This window comes from Equus przewalskii, chromosome 27, assembly GCF_037783145.1.
Source record: "Equus przewalskii isolate Varuska chromosome 27, EquPr2, whole genome shotgun sequence".
NCBI classification, from domain to species: domain Eukaryota; kingdom Metazoa; phylum Chordata; class Mammalia; order Perissodactyla; family Equidae; genus Equus; species Equus przewalskii.
The window spans coordinates 39894654-39917591 of record NC_091857.1 but is presented as its reverse complement, the minus strand read 5'-3'; the positions used below and the strand labels follow the sequence as shown (position 1 = coordinate 39917591).

Genomic DNA, 22938 nt, shown 5'->3' with positions numbered 1-22938 from the left:
ACGCTGAGGCAGCGTCCCACATGCCACAACTAGAAGAACCCGCAACGAAGAATACACAACTATGTACCGGGGGGCTTTGGGGAGAAAAAGGAAAAAATAAAATCTTTAAAAAAAAAAAAAAGTTTGAGGTTGTTGTTAATGTTTTTTGAGTACATTAATAACGAAATCCTCAAATATTCCTATTTGAAGGCCGACAAGGTTTAGTATTAAGGGCCCGTTTCCGAGGCAGCGGGAGGATGCCCCGGCGGGGGCCCGGCCGGGGCGCGGAAGGCGGGGCGGGCGGGCTCCTGGGAGGTGGGCGTCCCCAGGGGCTTCCGAGGACCAAGGAGCCGGGGGCGGCGGTCTCCCGGGCGGGGGCCGGGCCGAGCGCAGTGGCTCTGCAGGGACTGCAGGACCAACCCAGGAGAGGCGGCGACATCACCAGTCCCTGGAGCCACCTCCCAGAGTTCCTCTCAAGTTTAGCGTCGAAGCCATGGCGCGCCCCCGTCCCAACAACCCGCCCCAGCCGCGCATGCGCACTGAGCCGCAGCGAGCCGCGCGCAGCCCGCCCGCTTTCAGCTGCGCAGGCGTACTGAGCGGCGCTGGGATGAGGGGAGAGCGAGCCGCGGGGGAGGAGGGCTGGGGGCGGGGGGAGGGCGAGAGGCGGGGCGAGCAAGGGCCTGCGGCTGCGCACTCGCGTCGCCGCCCCGCCCACTTCCGGCGCGCGGCGCTGCGGGGCAGAGGCTGCCTGGCCGGCGTCCGAGATAGGGCGTGTTCGGTCGACGACCACAAACACACCGACCGACCAGCAGGGCCGCAGCCACCATGGCGTCCGACGGGGCCCGCGGGCCGAAGCCGCGCTGGGGACTGTCCCTCGGCGGCGCCGCGCTGCTCCTGCTGCTCCTCCCGGCGGCCGCGGCGCAGGGGCCGCCCGGAGTGGGTGAGGACGGCCGAGGCGACGTAGGGACGGAGGGTCACGCAGTCATCGGGGCGGGCCGAGGGGGCGCGGGCTCACGGGGTCATGGGGTCGGGCGGGGGGCGGGCTTGGGGACGCGGGGTGCTGGGGTCGGCGGCGAGGCTCGGGGTCGCAGGGTCGTGGGGTAGAGGCGGAGGGCAGAGGGGGCGCGGGGCTGGGGGCGCGCGGTCACGGGGTCCGGCGGAGGGGGCGCGCCCTCACAGCCTCGCCCGCTCGCTGCCCCCCCGCGCGCCACGGACCGCGGTGACGGCCGGAAGGACCACCCAGGGGCCCCGTCGGGCGGATGGAGCCGCAGCGGGAGGTGCCCGCGGGGAAGGAAGGGGCCGAGCGGCCTTTTGTCTTGGCTGAGCCGCCGTGGCCGCCCCACGCGTGGCCGTGCCAGGGGGTCCAGGTGCCTGGCTGGCGGCCGGCCGTGCGGCGCGTTTCCGCGGGCCCGCGGGTTGGCCTGGCTTAGCACGCAGCCCTCTCGCTGAAGCTCACTGCGACCCGCGGAAAGACTGGGTAGCCGGTGTCCAGGCCGGGCCCCTCGAGGGCTGGGAGGGCCGGGGCTCGTGTCGCGGGGCCCTGCTCCACGCGGGGCGCCTGGGAGCGGCCCTTGCGTCCACCCGCACCGCGCACCTGAAGACCCCTCCAAGAATCTCCAGGTACAGCAGCCGGTTCCTGGCCTCATGTGAAGACAGGAAATAACAGATGTCCTCGAGGAGGACAGCTGATCGTGTCTACACTCCCCAATCCTGCGGTGCGCGTTCTTCATGCGTTTATCCCACCTGCTCTTGTTAACCACCTGTGCTAGGTGCAGGGACCACGGTTCGTCTCTGTCCTTGAGGAGCTGAGTTCCTGTGGAGACTGACCAGGGAGCAAGCCATTAGAGTGCTGGGTGGGTGAGGGGAGCGTGTGTAGGAAAGTGCACGACCTGAGGGCCAAGGAGTTCCAGAACCTGTGTATTGCTGGAGGGTGGCTTCCAGTGGGCGGGGCGGAGCCTGAGGGACTGCCTGGAGGCTGGTGGAGATCTGGGAAGCGTTTAAGCTGGGGACTGTTGTGGTTGGACCTGTTTCAGAAATACCGTGTTTACTGATGTGTGTGCGGTCCCCACGCGATCGCTAGCCGTGGTAACAGCTGCAGGCGGCCTCTCAACCTCTGTTTCATGGTTCCCAAGAGCCGGGACCAGGGCCCAGCACCGGGGCCAGTTTTTTCTCAGCTCATCTGATCCCAGGCTTTGCCAACTTGTGTAGCACAGCCCAGCGCCTTTCCTCTCGGTGACCCTGTTGGACGTTTATCCCAGGGCAGGACTGGTTGAGTGTCCTCCAGTCCACCTCCAGGTGTGCATGGGTCTGTGTCTGGGACACTCGCGATGCGGCCGTCCTGACGGGTGCTGCTGAAGCGGTCGGGTTGCACTGTATACGGAACTCTTGGTCCAAACTGAGTTTTAAGCTCAAATGTGGAATGAACTTTTTACCAAACAGAATGGATATCTGCCAGGAGTCCATGATTGCACAAGAAGCTCTTTATTGTCAGTGGCTCACAGGGGTGTGTGCCTGAGTTACCACAGTGGTCATGTCAGGAGACACCCTGAAGTGGACTTCTGAAACTGCAGAGACCCCATGTGAGATGAGCGGGAATGTCCTGTGACAGTTTGGGAGTTAAACCAGACTGTCACTAGTATTCACGTGAAAAGCAACTCCTTCTCCAGCCACACTGAGCACAGAGGCCCCTCCCACAGCATGGGCTCCCGTGAGACTCTTACTGCTTGTCATCCCGGAGGAATGTGACTACACTATTTAAACCCTTTTGTCTTCCTTGTAAGGATGCTGTATGTATTAGTCAGGGCTCTCCAGAGAAACAGAAGCAATACGATAAGCACAGCTATAGAGAAAGAGAGTTAGTATGAAGGATTGGCTCACGTGACTGTGGAGGCTGAGAAGTCCCATGCTCTCCCGTCTGTAAGCTGGAGACCCGGGAGAGCTGGCGGTGTGGCCCCAGTCCAAATCGGAAGGCTGAGAACCAGGAGCACCGAAGTTCGAGGACAGGGGAAGATGGCGTCCCAGCTCAAGCAAAAACACTGAATTCACCCCTTTGCTTTTTTGTTCTATGGGAGCCCCTCAATGGATGGCATGATGCCCACCTGCATTGGTGAGGGCATCTTTACTCAGTCTTCCAATTTAGATGCTCGTCTCTTCTGAAACACCCCCACAGACACGTCCAGAAACAGTGTTTTACCAGCTATCTGGGCATCCTTTAGTCCAGTCAAGTTAACACATAAAATTAACCATCACAGGTGTGTAAATTCAAAGAATACATTGCACCAATCCAAAATCAGCAATTTCTAATGTCTTCTTGTGTGCTTTGGTGAGGAGGAGACATTAGGAACCTGTGAGATATTGAAGATATTTGGAGCAAAATTCTTTAAAGAAGCCGCCTTTGTGGGCTTTGGACCCCACTAATTGTGAATGGGGTCAGACTGGATCCCAGAGTTTCATCTTTACATCTAGGGGGAAGACAGCCCCTCGAAGGACCTCAATCTGTTGTCCTAAAGAGGGATCCAAAGGGGCTCGGGGGTGGAGGGCCTACCTTGACTGCTCCTTGCAGCCGTGCTGGATTTGGGGTGTGGGGTGGGGTCTGCATTCCTTCTCCTGCCCACTTCCCTCCGAGAGCCAGGGCAGGTTGTCCAGGATGGTACGGTACGTATACACACAGTGTATATTTTTGTTCTGTAGTACACTCTCCACATCTTTCTTTTCTACTGAGATGGTAGGATGACCAGCACTCTCCCTGTCTCTGTCACTATGCAGTGTAGGCACAGTGCCCGATTTAAGGACTTGTTCTGCTGAGGGACATGGCCAGCTGCAGCCCTCCGTCTTGTGTGACATGTGTGATAAATAATATATTTATTAATTTCTTTATTTTTAAAAAACATTGGTCTTTACACATGCTAGTAGGTGTCTTTTTGTACTTAATCAGTTGACTCACCTGAAACTTTAGGAAAGAACTCAAAAATGAATCATGGGTTAGTGTATCTTAACAGAAGAACCTGTTTTTCTTTTCATTTAATTTCCAAAGTGAGACTGAAAGCTCCCTAATCATTGATGAATAGGCTCCAAGTTGAGGATTTTCCGCCCTAGGGCTTCAGCGGTCAGGACGCTCACTTTCAGCATTAGACTTACCAAACACAAGGGCGTTTTGTGCCTCTCGGCTTTGAGCACATGGTTTTCTCCGTCCGTGACGAGGTAAGATACGTGCACCGTTGGCGGAGTAGAGGAGTCAAGCTCCCTGTCTTTGGGGCAGTAGCAAATGGTTAATGTATTTTCCTTTCTAACTGCAAGACGATGTAGTGTTTTCAAGGGAGAATGACTTTTCCTGGCTTTGAGCTTGTTTTCTTGAGGACTGGATGTTTCTCCCCGTGGGGAAAACCTGCCCTGTTCTTGGCTTGCTGGGAGCAGGAGGAGGGGGCGGTTCCTTGGCCTTCTCCTCCCTCGCCTCTCTGTTGACTCATACTGACCTGTAATCCAGAGGCCCTGGGGGGACTGGGTTTATGATGTGTATCTTGGAGCTGAGTTCTTTTAGTTCACACAAGACCAGTTATCAAAAAGACTTTAAAAATGGAAATCCCCATGAAAAAGTTCCTGTACCTTGTCACGCCTGCTCCCTGTGGCCACTCTGTTAAGAGTGATGAGAAGGAAGTGCGTTCTTTCCTGTAGAATTTTTCAAAAAAGACTTGGAGTGGGTTTGTGCGGGTTGCACCGTGCCTCCCTGCCTGTGTAGGAAAATTCCAGAGCTGCAGAGGAGCTGACGGAATAAACACTGCAGTGAACTCCTGACCCTTTCTGTTCTCAGCCTTTGCCAGCTTTACTTTGCCGCTCCCTCTCTGTCTGCATGTTGCGTTTTTAACCAAACCATTTGAGAGTAATTGGTGTGGCCCCTTACCCCTAAATTCTTCAGGGTGTGTCCCCTGAGAATAAGGACATTCTTTTACATAACTGGAAACTAATGATCAAAATCTGGACTTTTACCATTGGTACGATATGTCCGTGTACAGTTTACCAGTTATCCTGGTAATGTCCCTCTGTCCCCCATCAAGGCTCACGTGGTGCTCTTCTTTGTGATGTCTCTTCATCTCCATTCACCTGGGTTAGCTGCTCAGTTTGTCTTTGTTTTCAGAAAGCCGCTGTGGAAGGACCCTCAATTTAGTCTTGCCTGGTTTCCTGTGATTCGATTTAGGCCTGTTTTGGAGGATTCAACAGCTCGGTAACTGTCCTCTCACCTCCCCAGGAGGCACCTGCTGTCACTTGTCCCATTGTCATGCAGTCACAGCTTACCATGCTGGTACTTTGGTCACTTCTAAGGAGCTATTTTCTCTTCATAAGTGATTACTAAGCTGAGGAGGTGCTTGGAAACCAAATATGCTGTCACTCCACCGCTGGGCATAGTGACCTTGCCGCCTGTGTGGACTGATGGTTGTGGAATGGGGCCTCTTCAACTCACACCTTCTACCTTTGCTCGTTGGCCTTTTCTGCATTTATTTCATGTCAGTGTGAAGTCGTGGACTACTCAAGAGGTTAGAGTCTATTACTGTCACTCACTCTGGTGTTTAAATTGTCCCGGTGTGGCGTGGAGGACCTCCCTGCAAGCTGGCTTCTGGGCCCTGTTGCCATTTACCCATAAGTTGGTGCCACTTTCTGGCACAGCAAGCTGTCCCAGCTCCTTTCTATGCCCTGGTTCTGGAATCAGCCGTTTCTCCGAGGAGCCCTGGTTCCTTTTAGTGGGGAACAGTGTCTAGAAACCAAGACCTGGGCACCATATGTGCCCTCTGCTGTCGATGTCGTCCTTTCTAGATCCTTTTGGTGGAAGAGCTAGGAACCGAGTTTCTCAGTGAGGACTTGGTCACCAAGTATCACAGGGGTCTTCACCTTCGCTCTACACTCGCTTCTCCCTCCCACAGTGCCAGGGCACCGGGGACTGAAACGTCAAGAGTGCAGTTCTCATCAAAGTGCCACTGTCACCTCTCAGCAGTGCTTTGAGAAGTCAAGGTATTTCAGGGGTTGTCAATCTTCTTTACCTTCTTAGGGCTAAATAAAACCTATCGTTCTGATGAAGCAGCTTAAAATCAGCTTCAGCATAAACGTAATCCCAGCCACTAGTCTCTGAAAAGATTGCTGTTAATACTGATTGTTGTAGAATCATGTGTGGCAAAATGGGCTTTCATTTCAAATAAAATAGGACTTTATTTAGAAACATGGAATGTGGAGGGACTGGACTGTTGACTCAGGCAACCCCACCCATTTCAGAGTAAGCACCAGTGTGTCTGTGGGTTAGTCCCTCCAGGAAACAGTGAGTACAGTGGGGGCTTAAAGTTCACGCTCCCCTACGTTTTGTTATGAAAGTCTTCACTCACACAGCAGAGCTGGGAGAATGGTGCAGTCAACACTCACACTCGACACTTGGGTTTTATCGTTCACGTTTTGCTGAACTCACCTGTCCACGTGTCATCCTGCATCCTTCCCCTAACATGTTGTAAAGTGAGTGACGTGCATCGTGCACTCCCCGCATGCCTGGCTGCATGCGTCATCTACACTAGAGTGCAGCATTTGTCTTTTCTCTTGAGACAGGTTTTGTAGACAGTGGAGTGCAGGGGTCTCACATGTGCCATTGGGTGAGTTGCACCCATGTGACCCTGATCCCATCAAGCGCCAGAACACCGCCTTCTCTCCAGAAGGTTCAGGCCTCTCCCACCCATTGTTGCCCAGGCTGCCACTGCCCTTTTTCCCCTGAGTTCACCTACTCCCAGACTGCATATCCATGGCATTGTGCGATGTGGTCTTTGTGGAAGGCTTCTTTTAGTCCATGCAATGTTGTCAAGACCCATCCGTGTTTTATGTATACAGTGCACTACTTTTTATGACTGCATAGTGTTCCACTGTTGACTGTACCACTTTTTGCGTCCTCCTGGACGTGGACATCTAGGCTGTTTGCAGCCTTTGACTATTGTTATGAAGTAAGTTGCTGTGAACACTCCTGTACAAGTCTTCCTGTGGGCGTGTGTGCTAATGTTTCTTGGGTGAAATACGTAAGCATGGAGTTGTGAGTCATGGGGTGGACATGCATCTGTCTAATGAGCAAGTGCCACACCTTTCCTTCACGTGGTTGAACCATTTGCACTCCCATCAACACCGGGTGAGAGTTCCCGTTTGCTCTGCATCCTCACATGCTCGCCACCATTTAGCATTGGCAGTCTCTTTAATTTTAGCCATTCTGGTGGGTGAGAAGTGGTATTGCATGATTTTAATCTGCGATTCCTGGTGACTAATGAGGTTGCACACAGAGCTCTTTTCAAAATGTGTTTGTTTTAAGGAGTGGTGTGGGGTAAATAGCAGCTACTTGATGGGGTACTGGAAATTCTTCATTCGTTCACTAGGTCTTCTGATTAGCTTGAGTTTCAGAGCTGTCAGCTGTGTGGGTTGTGACCCCCTTCCTGTATCAACCATCCTGTGAAGAACAGTGAGAGCCTCGGGGTGCTCCACAGGATTGGAACCCTCTGGTCCCGGGAGCATGTCCCTGCCTGGGGGGCATCGATCAGGGAGCTGGGGCCTGGCCTTGCTGGGGACTCAGTTTCCAAAGAGTGTCTCTCATGAGATGGGAGGCCTCGGGTTAGTGGTGGTGGTTCCCACAGCAGCTCGCCGCCTGAGGGCGGGACGGAGAAAGCGTTGCCTTTGTGTGCTGAGTCGTCTTTCCTGGAAGACCCTTGTGGGCAGGAACCCTGTGCGTGCTGTCTCTTGTCCTCCTTGGGGTGGGGAGGGGATGTTGGTCTCCGAGGTTGTAAGCAGTCCACCCTCCTGGCTGCGGCTCCCACGACATGGTCCTCACTGGTTGGTTTGTTCTTCTCCCCGCAGCTTGTTCTCAGAACACCAACAAGACCTGTGAAGAGTGCCTGAAAAACGTCTCTGTAAGTAGCCCCGGGGTCTGCCCAGGTCCTAGAGCAGCCCCCTTCCTCTCACTCCGGAGGGTCTCGTGGGTGCCAGGGGTTCTGCTCTTTGGGGTTTGTGGAGGTATTTTTTGTGATGGGCATTAAATACTGTTTTAGCCTTTCTTGGGCATATTAAACATCTCATGGACGCTGCAGATGCCACCTGAGCGTCATCAGTACACGTTATTGAACTGAAGCAGTGTTCGGGATGTTAAGATCTGTCAGTTGGGGCAGTGTAGCTGGCAACACGTGTGAGCTGGTTGGGAAGCCTCAGGCCTCGCTGAAGCCGGTGGGCTTGGTGTTGGGTGAGCATGGTGTTCAGAAGCAGGAGGGGGCCGGGGAGAGGGGGACAGGAGGATGCGCGCTGGGCTGAGGGGTTGTGCGCGGCCTCTCTTCTATGACTGTTAACCTGTGACCAGGGCTTTCCTGCAGGCGTCATTAGACCTTAGAGGCTCTAGGGGCAGGGGCTGCAGCTCCATTTTGCAGCTGGGCCCCCGAGACTTAGTGGGGAGTGCCCAGAGCCCTGCTCATCTGCCGCTGTTTGGACAAGTGTGTAATGACGTGTATCCCTCATTATAATATCACACAGTATTTTCACTGCCCTGAGCAGTGCCGAGGGTTCAGCTTTCCCAAGAGCCCTTCCGAGAGGAACATGGGCTGTCCGTAACGTTGACCCAGAGTCTTAAGCCTGTCCCGTGTTCTGCATCACTTGTCAGGGGTGGGGGTAGGTGCTTCTCTCTCAGCTCTTCATACAGGAAGGGAGAAAGGGGGCGAGAGCAAGGAGAGACCCAGGCCGTCAGATCTGTGAGGGTCTTAGAGGGCATGTAGTCAGTGGGGTCAGACTCTGTCCATAGCTCACCAGAGTTGTGAGGGAAGACTCGGAGCTGGCTGTTCAGATGTTGTCCCCAGTTCTGTTGAGTCCCTGTGTGACCTTGAGCAAGAGGGTAGCTGCTGTGGAGCACAAGCCTAAGGCTCGTGGAGGTCATGTCTAGCTGGGCCATCCTGGGATCTGACAGGTAGGTGTGTGCAGCTGGCCGTCAGGAGAAGTGCAGAGTAACCTTGGGGAAACTTGCCCCCTGGGCTTGTCAGAGGACTTGTGGGAACAGCTGCTTTGTTAGGGTCCTGCTGCTGCTCCCCTTGGTGGGCACCACTGCCCGACAGCTCCCGATTCAGCAGCGCCTCGCCACGAGTCTCCAGCCCTGTTTCACCGCAGCCCTGTGTGGTCAGCATGGAGAACGCAAGGCCTGGGGCAGAGATGGCTGGGAGAGAAAACAGCCTTCTGTGGGGCCTATGCCTGGGGACTCTGGGGGAGGGTGCCCCCCTCCCACCAGTCGGGTTTTAGAACTAACCACGTAACCTGGGTTTTTCTTTCCCTGGCAGTGGGACTTGATGAACGAGACAGGAGAGATATATCAGATGATTTCTGCTCTAAGATGTTAGCCATGTCTTTAAAAAAGAACTCTCATCCCACATGGCAGTGTTGTAGGTTCCAGACATCGTGTCAGGACATAGCACTTCAGTGCACACTTGCATTTGCTGAGTAAAAATTGAAAGAAGCTGTTACTGCAGTTTCTGATCTTGCCATTGATAGCACTGAATATGCTCATGTGGGTCTGGTCCTTACAGGTGGTGGGTTTTTTTTTTTTGTTTCTTGGTGAGGAAGATTGGCCCTGAGCTAACATCCGTTGCCAATCTGCCTCCTTTTGCTTGAGAAAGGGTGGCCCTGAGCTAACATCTCTGCCAGTCTTCCTCTATTTTGTATGTGGGACACCACCACAGCATGGCTTGAGCCGTGTGTGTGTCCACACCTGGGATCTGAACCCTTGGACCCCACGCCACCAAAGCGGAGTGCGTGAACTTAACCACTACACCACCGGGATGGCCCCAGCTGGTGTTTTTTTGATGGTGCTTCTTTACAGTCTGCGAATTTTTCTGTTGGAAGTCATTTCTGCCGTAAAAACAGCCCGGTGCTCTGCTTTGCTTTGCAGTGTTGAGAGCACTTCTGCGGCCTTGTCTCACTTGACTTGCCTTTCCTGGAGGGAGGTTTGATGGGGACGGCAGTATGATCGAGGCTCGTGCAGTACGATGTCTGAGGCTCGGTGCAGCTGAAGGGCGTGCCCAGACCACAGTGGGGTGGACACTTCCTCTGGAGGCCTGACCCCCACTCTGAACTCTGACAGATCAAGTCAGAAATGCAGGGAGCAGAGGCGCACACGAACGTGGGGGTGAACGCCAGGGCAAGGGATAGACCAGCCTGTGCCCAACCTCGAATCACACAGGTTTCTGGAAGGAGGTGCAGGTGCCTGGGAGGCCTGACGAGGAGCCTGAGCAGGCTGGAAGGGAGGCCGAGAGCACACTGTCCTGTTGGTGCCACCTGAGTTGCTCACATTTGCATATTACTTCATTAATCTAAAACAGAGAAATTAACAGCCACAGCAAAACCACAAGAGAGAGTTTGTCCTAGTGAACTCCTATGGCTTTTGGTGAAACTGTCATATAAAAATGGAAAATTAGGTATTTAAAACTTGAGCTATTTGAAAATGGAGGATTTACCAAAAATTGTTAAACCAGAACAGAACTGCTAAGATAGAAGATGGTCTCCAATGGCCACAATGAAGGTGTTTTCCTGCTCTTTATTTAGTGCGCGCCGGGCCTTGTTAAACACGAGGCCCTGAGGGGCCCAGGCCGGGGCTCCACTCCCTACTCTGTGATGGACTCTCCCCTCACTGGGACAGAGACACCATGAATTCTGTCCTGCTGAAAACTCAGAAAAACCCCATCAAACTGTTACCTGCAAGATTGAAAATCCCAGCGAAGTCCTGCCGGGGCAGCGTGTCAGGTGCGGCCTGTCCCGTGCCACCCTGGCTGCCAGCGTCCGCCTGGTTTGGAGCGGCGTCATGGCTGCAGCTCTGGACTCGCGCGCACTCGTGCGACAGCACTGTCTCTGCACCTTGCCCACCTCACCCCTCACGTCTTAGGGACTCAGACGGAGCATCTGCAAGGTCCCCTCCAGCTCTCAAGTTCTGAGCAGGTGCCTTTGAGCCTTAGTTGCACTGTCTTTAAGACGACCAGTGATGACACCAGTAAAACCGCCCACTCAGTGCAGTCAAAGGTCAAAGGTAGGATCTTTACATAGTGATTACCACGGTCGCAGAAGTCCACAAAACAGATCCTTAATGAGCTCTGCCAGGCTCTGTCCCGCCTGCCCAGGGTACTTCAGTAAGCACACAAATGCCTGCACTCCTGTAAGAACCAAGAGGGGCCTGGTACCATTGTGCATGGTGTGTCAGCACGTGGTGCTGTGGAAGGGGCAGAGGTCAGGGAAGCGGGGGGCAGTTTTAATGCAGGTTGCTCAGGGTAGGCCTCCTGGAGGACGTGAGGGAGCCACGTGTGTTTGGGGAGGAGCCTTCCGAGCAGAAAGAGCAGGCTGTGCAAAGGCCCTGGGCCAGGAGCCGCCTGGTAGCTTTCAGGACCAGCATGGAGGCCGCATGGCCAGGGAGGGTGCCTGGTGAAAGAGGTTTGAATAACACGACCTTGTTGAGCAGGATGGTGTTGGAGTGGGGGCCAAGGCCACTGCAGCCACCCACAGGGGAGCAGACAGTGTGGCTGGTGGTAGAGGTGGTGGAAGGGGTCGGATCCTGGGCAGTCTGGTCCTTTGGTGTTGATGTTGCATTTCTGACGTTATCGATCATCCATCTCTTTCAGTGTCTTTGGTGTAACACTAATAAGGCATGCTTGGACTACCCAGTGACAAAGATCCTGCCTCCTGGTTCTCTTTGTAAGCTGAGTTCTGCACGCTGGGGTGTTTGCTGGGGTAAGTCATTGTTTTCATTGGCTTCTTGCAAGATCAGTGCTATTTTGAAAATTCTGGTTGTGCTCTATTAACATAAGCTGCCAAAAAACACACTCCCGGTAGTTCTGTGATGCTCACACTGGGAAGGTGGAAAGCCAGTGAGAGCTTGTAGTGTCTGAGAAAGCAGCAGGGTCCCCGGGGTCTGGCGGCCCACTGTCAAGGCCATCAGCCTTGCTTCTGCGCTGAGTCTCTGCACGTCCTGGGACGGTGGAGAGGGAGAGGCGAGTTTGGAGACTTTTGGATGTCTCAGCACATTATGTCTCGGTGGTGTTCATGCGCCTCCTTGACACCTGCAGGTTCCCATAGGCGCTCCGACTTCCCTGAGTGAGGAGTCCCTGCCCAGAATGGGCACGGCCCTGCCTTTGTCTCGGGTGTCCCTTTCCGACCACGTGTGGTTGACTTTACAGGCATTCTTTCATCAGGGAAATCAGCCCTTTATGAGATCCAAATTCTTTCCTAATTTGCCTTTTAAATTAGTTTGTGGTGTGCTTTGCTATATGGAACTTATTTTTATGTAGTTGGGTTTATTAATCTTTTCTTTTATAGCCTCAGGTTTTGAGGTCATGCAGAGCCCGCTGGCCTCCTGGTTGTAAAGGAGCCATGTTGTCTTCGAGTACTTCGGTGATTGGTTCTGTGTGTTTGCATCTTGGATCCGTCTGCGGCTTATTCCTTATTTGTCTGTCTTTTTTCTAATTGATTTCCATCTCAGAATCCTTCAACTTCCATCTGAAACAGCTCACTTCCAGGGTCGAGGACCCAGGGATTCCAGAAGTTTGTGTGTGTGGTTTTGGGATGCCTGGTGTGTGTGTGTGTGCACACACTCCGTCACATCCACCCTGCTGGCCATCCTCTCTGCTGTCCTCAGACAAGAAAGGCTTCGCTGGGCCCGGCTGCCCTCTGCTTCCATCTAGATGGCTGTCTTCTCCATGGAACCTTCCTTACCGACAGTTCCACAGAGACAACGCCTAGACCAGGGAGCCCTTGGCATTTTGAGCATTAACTATTAAGATATTTTTAAATTGGAGCGTAACTTCTTTTTTTCTCCCCTAAAGATTTTATTTTTCCTTTTTCTCCCCAAAGCCCCCAGATACATAGTTGTATATTTTAGTTGTGGGTCCTTCTAGTTGTGGCATGTGGGATGCTGCCTCAGTGTGGCTTGATGAGCGGTGCCATGTCCGCACCCAGGATCCAAACCAGCAAAACCCTGGGCCACCACAGCAGAGCGCGTGAACTTTACCACTCGGGCACGGGGCCGGCCCCTAAATCGGAGCGTAACTTCTGATGAAGTGCGCGTATCTTAAGTCGCCCTCCCGCTCTATAGACTGCCGTCTGTAGAACATAAACGCGCGTGTGTACACATACATACAGTCGATGAGGCAGACTGGTAATCGCCACTGAGCAAAACATGCAGACCTTTCCCAGCACTCACAGCCTGTGCCTCTCAGGACCCGGGGGTATCCGCTGCACTGATGTTCCGTCACAGTAGATTCACGCTGCCTGTTCCCACCGTCCCTCTGAGGAACCCGCGTGCTGCTTTGTCTGACTTCTTCAGCAGTAGTCTGAGATGGGTGGTGTCGAGTGCCCCGGTTTGTCTCGTTGCTGTTCAGTGTTCCGCAGGAGTCTGTCCTTTCTGCTGCTGGTGGACATCGGGGCTGTTTACAGCAGTGCTGGAACTCCTGTGTGGGGTGAGCGCCAGCCCTCTCTTCCACTGGACATGTCCTTAGGAGCGGAATTGCTGGGTCCCTGCATGCATTTTTGTTTAGCCTTATTAAGTCTGCCAAACATTTTTCTAGAGTGGCTGTACCAATTTATACTCCTCCAAGCAGTGTGCGAGTTCCAGTTGTTCCATATCCCTGTCAACACTTGGGATGATCAGTCATCTTCATTTTAGCCCCTCTGGTGGGTGGGAGGTGGTATCTCATTATGGTTTTAATGTGCATGTCTCTGATGACTCATGTTGAGCACCTTTTCAAATGGCAGGCTTTTTTTTTTTTTTTTTGGTGAGGAAAATTCACCCTGAGCTAAACACCTGTTGCCAATCCTCTTCTTTTTTGAGGAAGATTAGCCTTGAGCTAACATCCACCACCAGTCGTCCTCTTTTTGCTGAGGAAGATTAGCTAACATCTGTGCCCATCTTCCTTTACTTTGTATGGGAGACGCCTCATAGCGTGGCTTCATAAGCGGTGCGTAGGTCTGTGCCTGGGATCCAAACTGGTGAACCCTGGGCCACCAAAGCAGAGCACGCAAACTTAACTACTACACCACTGGGTGGGTCTCCCCCTTTCTTCTTTTTTGCTCGAGGAAGATTAGCCCTGAGCTAACATCCGTGCCCATCTTCTTCTGCTTTGTACACAGGATGCCTCCACAGCATGGCTGACAAGTGGAGTAGGTCTGTACCCAAGATCTAAAACCGTAAACCCAGGCTGCCAAAGGGAGCACATAGAACTTTAACCACTCAGCCACAGGGCCAGCCCCCAAATGGCAGGTATTTTTTGATAACTCTCCTGTGAAATGAAATTCCTGCCCTAGGGCTACAGGGGTGGCTGAACACATGACACCCCACACTGGACAGATGGGATCCCTAGCAATTTATTAGTGATAGTCACAGCCCAAAGGAGGGGGACACTGCATACCACACAGGGGAAGGACCCAGGGCTGTGGGAGGCAGGCTCTGTAGTAACAAGAGGGTGGGTTGCCCCCTGGTTCCTGAGATAAGATATGATGGGCGTGTTTGCTTAATTCCGCAGGCTGCATGTCATTGAACCCTGCTGCTTGGAGATAAGGAGGCACTGCTCCTGGTCCCCATGGCGGGGAGTGTTGTTTGGCTAGGGCCGTACCTGCGGGAGCAGAGTGGGGAGGCGAACTGTGGTTGGGCCATTGGAGGCCCTCCTGGCTTCCCCCACTGTCAAGGCAGCACTTAATGCTCATTTCAGGCCTCACAACACAGGTGTCTTTTATTCTTACAAATAACGTAGAATCATTTTATCTAATTCTAGGCAACTTGTTCTGGGGTTTTAGTTGTAATAACCTTAAATATATATGCTCATTGGGATCTTTACAGTTTCGAACCTTTGTGCAGAAGCAGGATGTCATGGCCCTCCTTCTGGTCGTCTTTCACATCTTTAGTAGAATTCAGGGTTAACAGGGAAAGGAGCCCAGAGGTTGGTTTCCCATTATAATGGGACTTTATATATTTCATAGCTGATGTTTCATAGCTGGTTTCGCCTGCTAATCAGAAAAGCTATTTTGGAGTAAATAAATTTTAGAGCCTGTTATCTTATTGATCTCATTGGTTTTTAAAGTTGATTATTCTAGAGTTCTGTAGTCAAAAAACTATACCATCTGCTAGTGTGAAGGTCTCCTTTCTAATTATACCTTTTACTACTAGTTCTTGCAGTTCTGGCACTTCCGGAAGAGGTCAAAGGAAAAAAAACATGCTCAGAAGCTCAGAGGGCATTTGACCAGATGTAAGACCTGTTCCTGATTGTTAAAGTAGTCGAGTAGATGACGGAGGAGTGCTGTGCCGCCGGCAGCCGCCCTGAAGTGTGTCTCAGGGGCCATTCTGGGACAGGGGGATTTGGGGGCTACCAGGGCACCACTGTCGGCCTCTCTCCTCCAGGCAGAGCTCTCACCTTCTGGGCCCTGCCCCACCACAGCCAAGGGGCCCGTGGGGCAGAGCTGTTAGCTCTGTTTGGGGCACAGTTGTAGCTCCGGTTTCAGGAAGCAGTGGAACTGCTGTAGCATGTGCACAGTAAGGTGGCGCCGCTGTCCGGGCGGCCTCTGCCCCCGAAGGCCTGCAGTGGCTGTTTGAACTGCGTGCTTGGAAGCATATCTGCAAAAGCAGCGTCAGAGGGCTCTTTGATCTGCTCTGGCTTGAGTGGAATAGAAAAATACTGACTGGTTTTCATTTGTGAATCCTTAAGAGAAATTGAAAAGAATTATATATAGAACCTGTTTTAAGTTTGTATTTGTGTCTGAAGTTTGGTCTGGACGGGAAATAAGAAGGTCATTTGATGCTGGTTGGTCAGCCGTTCTCAGCCCCCAGCGTGGAAGATGATAGCCCTTCTGTCCTGCGCTGGGCCTGCCCCGGGGCCCTTCCTTCTGCAGGCCGAGGTCGGAAGTTTGTTCCTGCTGGAAACGCATGTTTGACTTGACTTTGATCTAAATAACCAAATAAGCCCATTGGGCTTGACTTTGTTTCTGTGAGTTTCATGAAATTCAGAGTTTAAATGTCTTAGGGGTGTCTCAATACACAGCTGAGTATTTTCTTCTTTCTGGTTTATTAACTTTTCTCAGGCTCGAAACATCTTTTCAGTGTCAGGTGACTACCCTGTGGCTCCCATCCGTTGCTTAGTTGATCGATTGTTAGTAAGGCAGGAACCTGCGGCTGAGAGAAGACTCGGGAAGGCCTTCCCGCTCCCCTCCTTGTGGGGGCCGGCCTTAGGCTCTCTGAGCCCAGCCGCTTGGGCTTGCGGCAGCTGAGGTGCAAGCCGCTTGTGCTCCCCTGTTCTCACACAGCTCGCTACGCGGAGGCAGCGGTGCCTTTAGTGGTGCGTTCCCTGCTCGAAGCGCTTCTAACCACACGTCTGAATTTCCAGTGAACTTCGAGGCGTTGATTATCACCATGTCGGTGTTGGGGGGAGCCGTCCTCCTTGGCGTCGCTGTCTGCTGCTGCTGCTGCTGCCGGAGGAAGAAGAGCCGGAAGCCCGACAAAAGTGAGGAGAAGGCCATGAGGGAGCGAGAGGAGAGGAGGATACGGCAGGAGGAAAGGTGAGCCACATGCCGTCCCTTTTGGGGCAGGTTCATTTCAAGGGAGCTCAGATCTGGAAGGCAGTGGAAAGTGACCTTTAGAAGTCACCATTTTTCTCCATTTTTACAAGTTAAGAAGGTGCTGAGTGTCTGTGGGGTTTCCTGGGTTGTGCTATACAGGGTGAGAAACTGGGGGGGCCGTGGCATGTAGCCACTACCTTGTCATCACAGGCTTCCTGTCTGTTCCTGCCAGTCAGTTAAATAAGGGCTGTAGCTGGCAGAACGTCCTGTTGACGATTTGGTGGCTGGTGGGTCTCAGTGCTGCCGGGGTGGGGGTTTAAAGGCAGTTGGTCCAGCCGTCCGTTTGTGACAAGCAGGTGGAGGCTCAGAGAGGGAGGAAAGCACTTGGTCCGGGTTGCCTGTCTGCCTGTGGCCAGACTGGCTTTCGTGTGTCGCCAGCACTCTGAGGAGCAGCACTCTGCTGGTGACAGCACTTTGGCGAGTGTGTGATGGGGCCGTGGGACAGCACTCGGCGGCAGCAAGGCAGGTCACTATTCCCTGCCTGACAAGGGACAGGGTCGTGGCTCAGCAAGGTGCTGACCGTGAGACTGACAGCTGGTAAGGCTTGAGACTGTACGGGTTCCCGTGCTGTCACCCTGAGGCCATATGCCCCTAAATAAAAACTAACAATCACGTGTTCCTGACTGTCTTCAGAACCCAGCATGAGGTTTTACTGATCTGTACGTTTTCTTCATATGAAAGAAGAATTTTTTAAAAATCACCTTATTGGGCACTTGAATTGCTTTTATTGAAATAAAGAATTGAATGACACAATATTGGAGCAGCCTCAGAAAACTGGTCATTGTCACCCTGCCTGTCCTGATGGGAGTGTGGCCTGATGGCCCAGCTCATCCCTGCCTGCTCTCGTTCTGGGGACGAAAGTAAACCCGCAGCCTCTCTGCTCAAGGGAGTAAAAGGTACATCTTTTCAAGTTACATTGTCTTTTGGTGCTAAACGAGATTTCTTTGTTTTTTAGGAGAGCAGAGATGAAGTCAAGACATGATGAAATCAGAAAAAAATATGGTAAGAGTGGATGGAATCTGTGCTGTAATTGGTTAGGAATCGATGCCAGGCCTCTCGTCGTTGGTGAAGCCCCGTGGGATCTGGCTGTAGGATTTGGGCTGTGGCCTCCTCCTCTGGGTTCATCCTCTGTAACAGAAAGACACCTCTGCTGGGAAGGCAGCTGGCTTTCAGTCCCAGTGGGACGGTAATGAATAATTCCACTGTGTGTCTGGAAGGACGGAGCCATAGACAGTTGTTTCTCAGCCAGTCTTCCTCCCGGCTGCTGGTGTGCTTGTGAAGTGCTGCAACTCGCTGAGGCCCTTCTGTTCTGTTGTCGTCTCCCCTGAGGTGGAGTGGGCCCTCGGACTGTGGGGCTAGCTCTCTGTGTCCCCTGCAGGCCCTTCACCCTATGTTTCTCCTGCTCTTTCCCCGCCTCTGGGTGTGGCGGGCACATTCCTTTTTGAAAGCCTTGGCCAAAACGGAGGCCCTGCCGCCACTTTCCCGGTTTCCTAGGTGTTTTGTGCTGGTTTGGTTTTGATTTCTGTGTGGCGAGTTTTGGGAGGGTGACTATTTTTTAGTGTTTGAGAGCATTAAATCTGCTCCTGTGTTGAGTGGGTTCTGTACTGATTGCCAAATCCATGGCTGACGTGAGAGTGTTTCTGCTCCTGCTCATGACCCCTCGGCCCTGTTGACTCCCCTGGTCCACCCGGAGGCACAGCACCTCGGGCTGGCTGATGACAGCCGGCCTGAGCCACTCTGCGTCCCTTGACCCCATGATCTGTCACCATAACCTGTCACTGTGTGTCACGTGTTAAGTAGTCCAGGCAGCTGTGCTAACAGCAGAATCGATCAGGAAAATGTCAAAATCTTTTCCGACTGATGCACTTACTTTGAAGTCTTCTATTTGCATAAGGAAATACATCTTTTACGGTCCTGCCCACTAAGGTGGTCAATCCCAAGGGCTAGGTTCCTTCTGTGAAGTTTCTGGGGCCCTGGGCTGTGCACGCTGATTCAGGCCAGCCCGCTGGCTGCACGTCCTTCTCCCCGTCTGTACAGGCCGCCTCTGAAGGTCATGTCCTTGTGCTGTGAACCCAGTCTCCGCCTCAGGCCTGGGTTGACCCTACCGCCTCCAGGTGTGGGTTCCGGCATGAGGCTGCCCCTGCTGCCTCTCTTCCTGCCTCTGGGTCTCCTCTGTTGAAGGCAGGTTGTCCAATGGCTGATGGAGCCTTCCTTGTGTGTCCCTGCCCGCAGCACCAACCCCAGTGTCCCATCCTCGCCTGCCCCCATTTCCCGGGTCCCTGGCTTGGGGGCTGATGGGCTCCCAGGTGAAATTCCCTTGTCAAGTAGCCTCAGCATGTTGCCTTTCCCCATCCCTGGCCCCTCTGCCTGCGTGCACGCTGGTGCCCACTGAGCAGCGGTGTGACTCCCCTGGGCTGGGGGAAGCTTGGTTTCCACAAAACTCAAAAGTGTCAGAAGGGGCTTTTGGCATCTGATTAACACTAATGCAAATAAAAGACAAGATGAATGGGTGCACGCACACAACAAAGTGCTTTTTACTGCCAAACTCAGGCAGCATCTGAGGTCTCCGACCTTTGCTGTGCCCCATGCCTGGGCCAGGGCTCTCAGTGGAGGTGGCATTTTCTGTAACAGTGCACCAATTGGCTTCATTCCTACTGTTTGGGTGGTTAATTTGGCCTTTAATTGCACTGGTGAAATGGACTTGTCGAGCCAGTTTATAATACAGCCCACTGAACGGCCTGGACTTTGGAAAGCCCAGCTACAAGGAAGACTTTTGGGAACCCCCTTGGAGAGGGGAAGAAGGCACGTGAACATGCTGGGTTCAGTTAACACCCTAAATACCGCACCCACGACAGCCTTCTCTGTGTTAGAAGGCGTGTGATTTCCTTATCAGAGCAGTTTACCTCTGTTGTTCCCTCTGGACTAGAAGGAGAGCTAGGAGCTGTTTGTTTTTTCAACCAGACCTGAACAAGACTGCTGTGCTAGGCATTTGGCACATGAGCGCTCTGTACCAAAGTGGGCTGTGCGCTTCCCCCCAGGCCCAGGGCCGCTGGTGCCCTCGAGAGAGGAGAGAGGCAGCAGACCGCGCAGCCCCTGCCTCCCGGTTCCTGCTCTGCTCTGCCCCTCCCCTCCCCCAAAGAACCTGCAGTAAGGAGATTTGTGGCACTGGCTCCAGATAAGTTTGGCACGCGATACAGATTTTTCTGCGTGTGTACTTCCTCAATGCAAAGAGAAAAGCACATGGATTTATTTTCATGGTTAAATACATCATCACACTTATGTCATAACACTTGACAGTTAAATTGACAGTCTCCTTAGTTCTTTCTGAAGACTTAATTCTAAAAGTTAATCACCATTTGTAAGGACATTTAAAGACAGGTGGTTTTGTTTTGTGTTTTTCTGTGTAGTATTAGCCGCCCACTGTGGGAAGAAATTTTGACTTATTTGCTGATTCTCTCAAAGAGACATTAAGAAATTTAAAGTCTTTTTTTTTTAGGATCTGTTTTTCTTAGAATCATTGTTTCCAGTAAATTTTATTTCAATTTTAAGGTCACCTGTGGTTTGACCTTCAAAAGAGGTTAAGCGTAGTATTTGAACCTGCTTATATTCGAACAGCATTTTTCTCATGGTGTCAATAAATCTTCACGTAAAAATTATATTGCTTTCTTGAGTTTTGTTTGCCATTGGCTGAACGCGTTTATAATCAATTCTCTTTCATTTTCAGGTTTGTTTAAAGAAGAAAACCCATACGCCAGATTTGAGAACAACTAGAGCGCACTCCGCGGCACGCCGAGCGCTCCGAAGCCGCGGTCGGGGCGGCGGGCCTGGCGGAAGCAGCCCAAAGCAGCGTCCTGCTCAGTCTCTCGGCCCCGAGCTTCTGCCCCTGTCCTCTCTGGTTCTCGATTTAGTCACTGAGACACGGAGCCTGTCGGGGTTTCGGTTTTTGTTTCTGTTTTTAATTTGAGGAGGAAACGTGCACATTCCGCTACCCTGCTCTGGTGGTGAGCTAGCGACAGCCTGACAGTGCCGGTGCCCAGCCGGCCCCTTCTCCGTCCTCCTGTTGCAGCCGCGGAAGCCTGCCTTCCTCTCAGCCCGCCGCATGCTTCACCAGCAGTGACGGAAGGTCGTCTTTACTTTTGTCAGAGCACGGACCAGCCCCTCGTCACCTCCCATAGAACCACGGGCAGCCTCTGTGCATAGCCTCCCGCGAGTTAGTTCAGCCAGCCCCGTCGAGCACGTGTCCAGACGGTCTGAGCAGGTTTCCTTCCTGACCTTGGGTGCACCGAGTAGCACTGTAGAGTAGTTAAAGTCACCTTAAATCTTTTTTTTCCTTGTAATAATTCTTTGACTTTATTCCCCCACCTAAAAGATTTCACCAAAAAGCTTTACTGTCAAATTTCAGACCACTTGCTGGATGATTTTTTAATTTGTATGTTTATTAGAATGTCAATATTTTTTCCCAGCGGAAACTTGAATGATAGATGAAGTTGTACAGCAGCGTCCCTCAGGCGTGGTTGGTGGCAGCGTGTGCCGGCGGTGGGCTGGGGAGGCTGTGGCTACCCTGCTCGTTCTGCTCAGCCCCTTTGACAGTCGCTGTTGGGGCCCAGGTTGCGGTCACACAGCCTCTGGAGTGCTCTCCTGAGTCTGAGACTCTCCCTGCCTGTCAGGCTGTCTGCTAGGTGGTCATTTAGGAGTTGAGGGTGACCACAGGTCTGCCCTCAGGAAGCAGAAGGGACCGTGTGCTGGCCAGCGTCCCTGCGGGGCTCCGCACTCAGGAGGCTGAAGGGGTTTCCCCACGCCACATGGAGCCCCGGTGGTCCTGCTTGGGAGCTGACTCCCAGCCCCCAGCCACGCCGCTTTGGCTCGGGCCTGTTGTGAGGATTCCCTCCAGGGCGGCTTCTCACACGGTGGTCCGGGGCCTCCAGGAGCTCTGTGGTGCCATATGTGGTGGTTCCATTTCTTCTCGATCAAAATATGTGCTCAGGAAACAGACCGAGCATCTCCTGGCAGGGGCAGCAGCAGACAATGAAGTAATTGTGTCATAGCCTTTCTTGCATCTGAAAATAGTTCCAGTGGCCAGATTGCTTTGGATCAGAACCACATTTAGCTTGGGGAAGGTAGGTCAGCAGGCACATAAAGCGAGTGACGTCCATTCCGTTTTCTCCTCGTACACCTCACTGTGGAGACAGTGCTCTTAAGATCAAAGTTCACGTGCAGATCAACGTCATCAAGACGCCTTGATGCACCTTTTTACCCACGTGATCTGTGCTGTGAATTAACATTTCTACCCTGAAATTTTCACTAATTAAGAAACTAATCTTGAGCACGTTGTTTAGTCTTATTCTCTGACTTCTTGGGCATTTGATGGCAAAGTATTATGAACCCTTCTCGGTATTTTCTAGCAGCCTGCACGTTCTGACTTTCTACTGTTGATTCAGAAAAGCAGCTTTGTCCTGGACTTCAGCGAGCTTTGTATTAATACGGTAGGTAGTGTGGGTGTGAAATCACACTGCTGCTGGAATCGAGGTTGCTGAGCTGGAAGTGGGGCGAGGACGCGTTAGATAGGAGCCTTCAGCCCTGTCACACAGTCTAGAGCCCAAGCCGGGGCGTCCGCAGGGCCATCTCAGGCCAGTTGCTTTTTCCTGAAATAGTACTAAGAACAGCCAAAAATTGTAGCCTCAAGGAAACCATGAAGTTTCGAGTGCCTTACTTTTTAACCAGTTTCCAATAAATGGTTTAATACTTGCTTTGTTGAATACTCTGTGTTGCGTGTTTCATTTCTTGGTGGTGGTGATGGTGGTGACACCGTTACATGGAGAGGGAGGGCAGTCAGATTTCTAGATCAACATAGACTTCTGGACCCGTCATGGAATATGTGCACTGTCTCCAAGTCTAATACCCGTGACGACAGAGTGGGCTGCGCCACGTGCTGAAGTCGTCCTCCCTGCCATAGGTTCTCCTGCCGGTGCACCCTGAAGACAGGCTGTCCTGCTGCAGCTGAAGGCGTGACTGTCAGCACCCGGGGTCTGCCTGCCCCACCGGGTTGTCCTTGTGCTTGGCTGGAATCAGATACGAAGAACCCGGGAGAGAGCAGTTCTGCCTTTGAGGTTTGCGCTTGGCGCCCCTGTTTGACGTGTCGCTGTGCACGGACACCTTCCTCCCCCGGGGCCTTCAGGGCCTGGTTTGTGGGGAGGGCCTGTCTCTCCTCTCAGTCGCTGCCAAGTTGTTTTTGCCATCACGTCAGTCGCTGGGACTCCAGACTTGATCTGTGCTGCAAGGGTTGGTGTTCATAGACATTCGCCAGCCTGTCGGTGCTGTGGTCCCTGTGCGATGTGGGAGCCC

General features: G+C 52.7%; 1 protein-coding gene across 1 annotated transcript; it reads left to right on the top strand.

The window, feature by feature from the left end:
- Positions 1-637: 637 nt before the first annotated feature.
- On the top strand, positions 638-22352 carry PTTG1IP (PTTG1 interacting protein). The gene is made up of 6 exons (XM_070597941.1): positions 638-919; positions 7840-7892; positions 11619-11727; positions 16365-16536; positions 17552-17598; positions 20321-22352. Exons 1-6 carry the CDS (start codon positions 805-807, stop codon positions 20365-20367), a joined length of 543 nt encoding a protein of 180 aa, XP_070454042.1. The 5' UTR covers positions 638-804; the 3' UTR covers positions 20368-22352.
- Positions 22353-22938: the final 586 nt, after the last annotated feature.

Coding starts and splice junctions, on each gene's coding strand:
- PTTG1IP (XM_070597941.1), top strand. CDS start 805: ATGGCGTCCGACGGGGCCCGCGGGCCGAAGCCGCGCTGGGGACTGTCC. Junction 16,537..17,551: donor AGGATACGGCAGGAGGAAAG/GTGAGCCACATG, acceptor TTTGTTTTTTAG/GAGAGCAGAGATGAAGTCAA. Junction 17,599..20,320: donor TGAAATCAGAAAAAAATATG/GTAAGAGTGGAT, acceptor TTTCATTTTCAG/GTTTGTTTAAAGAAGAAAAC.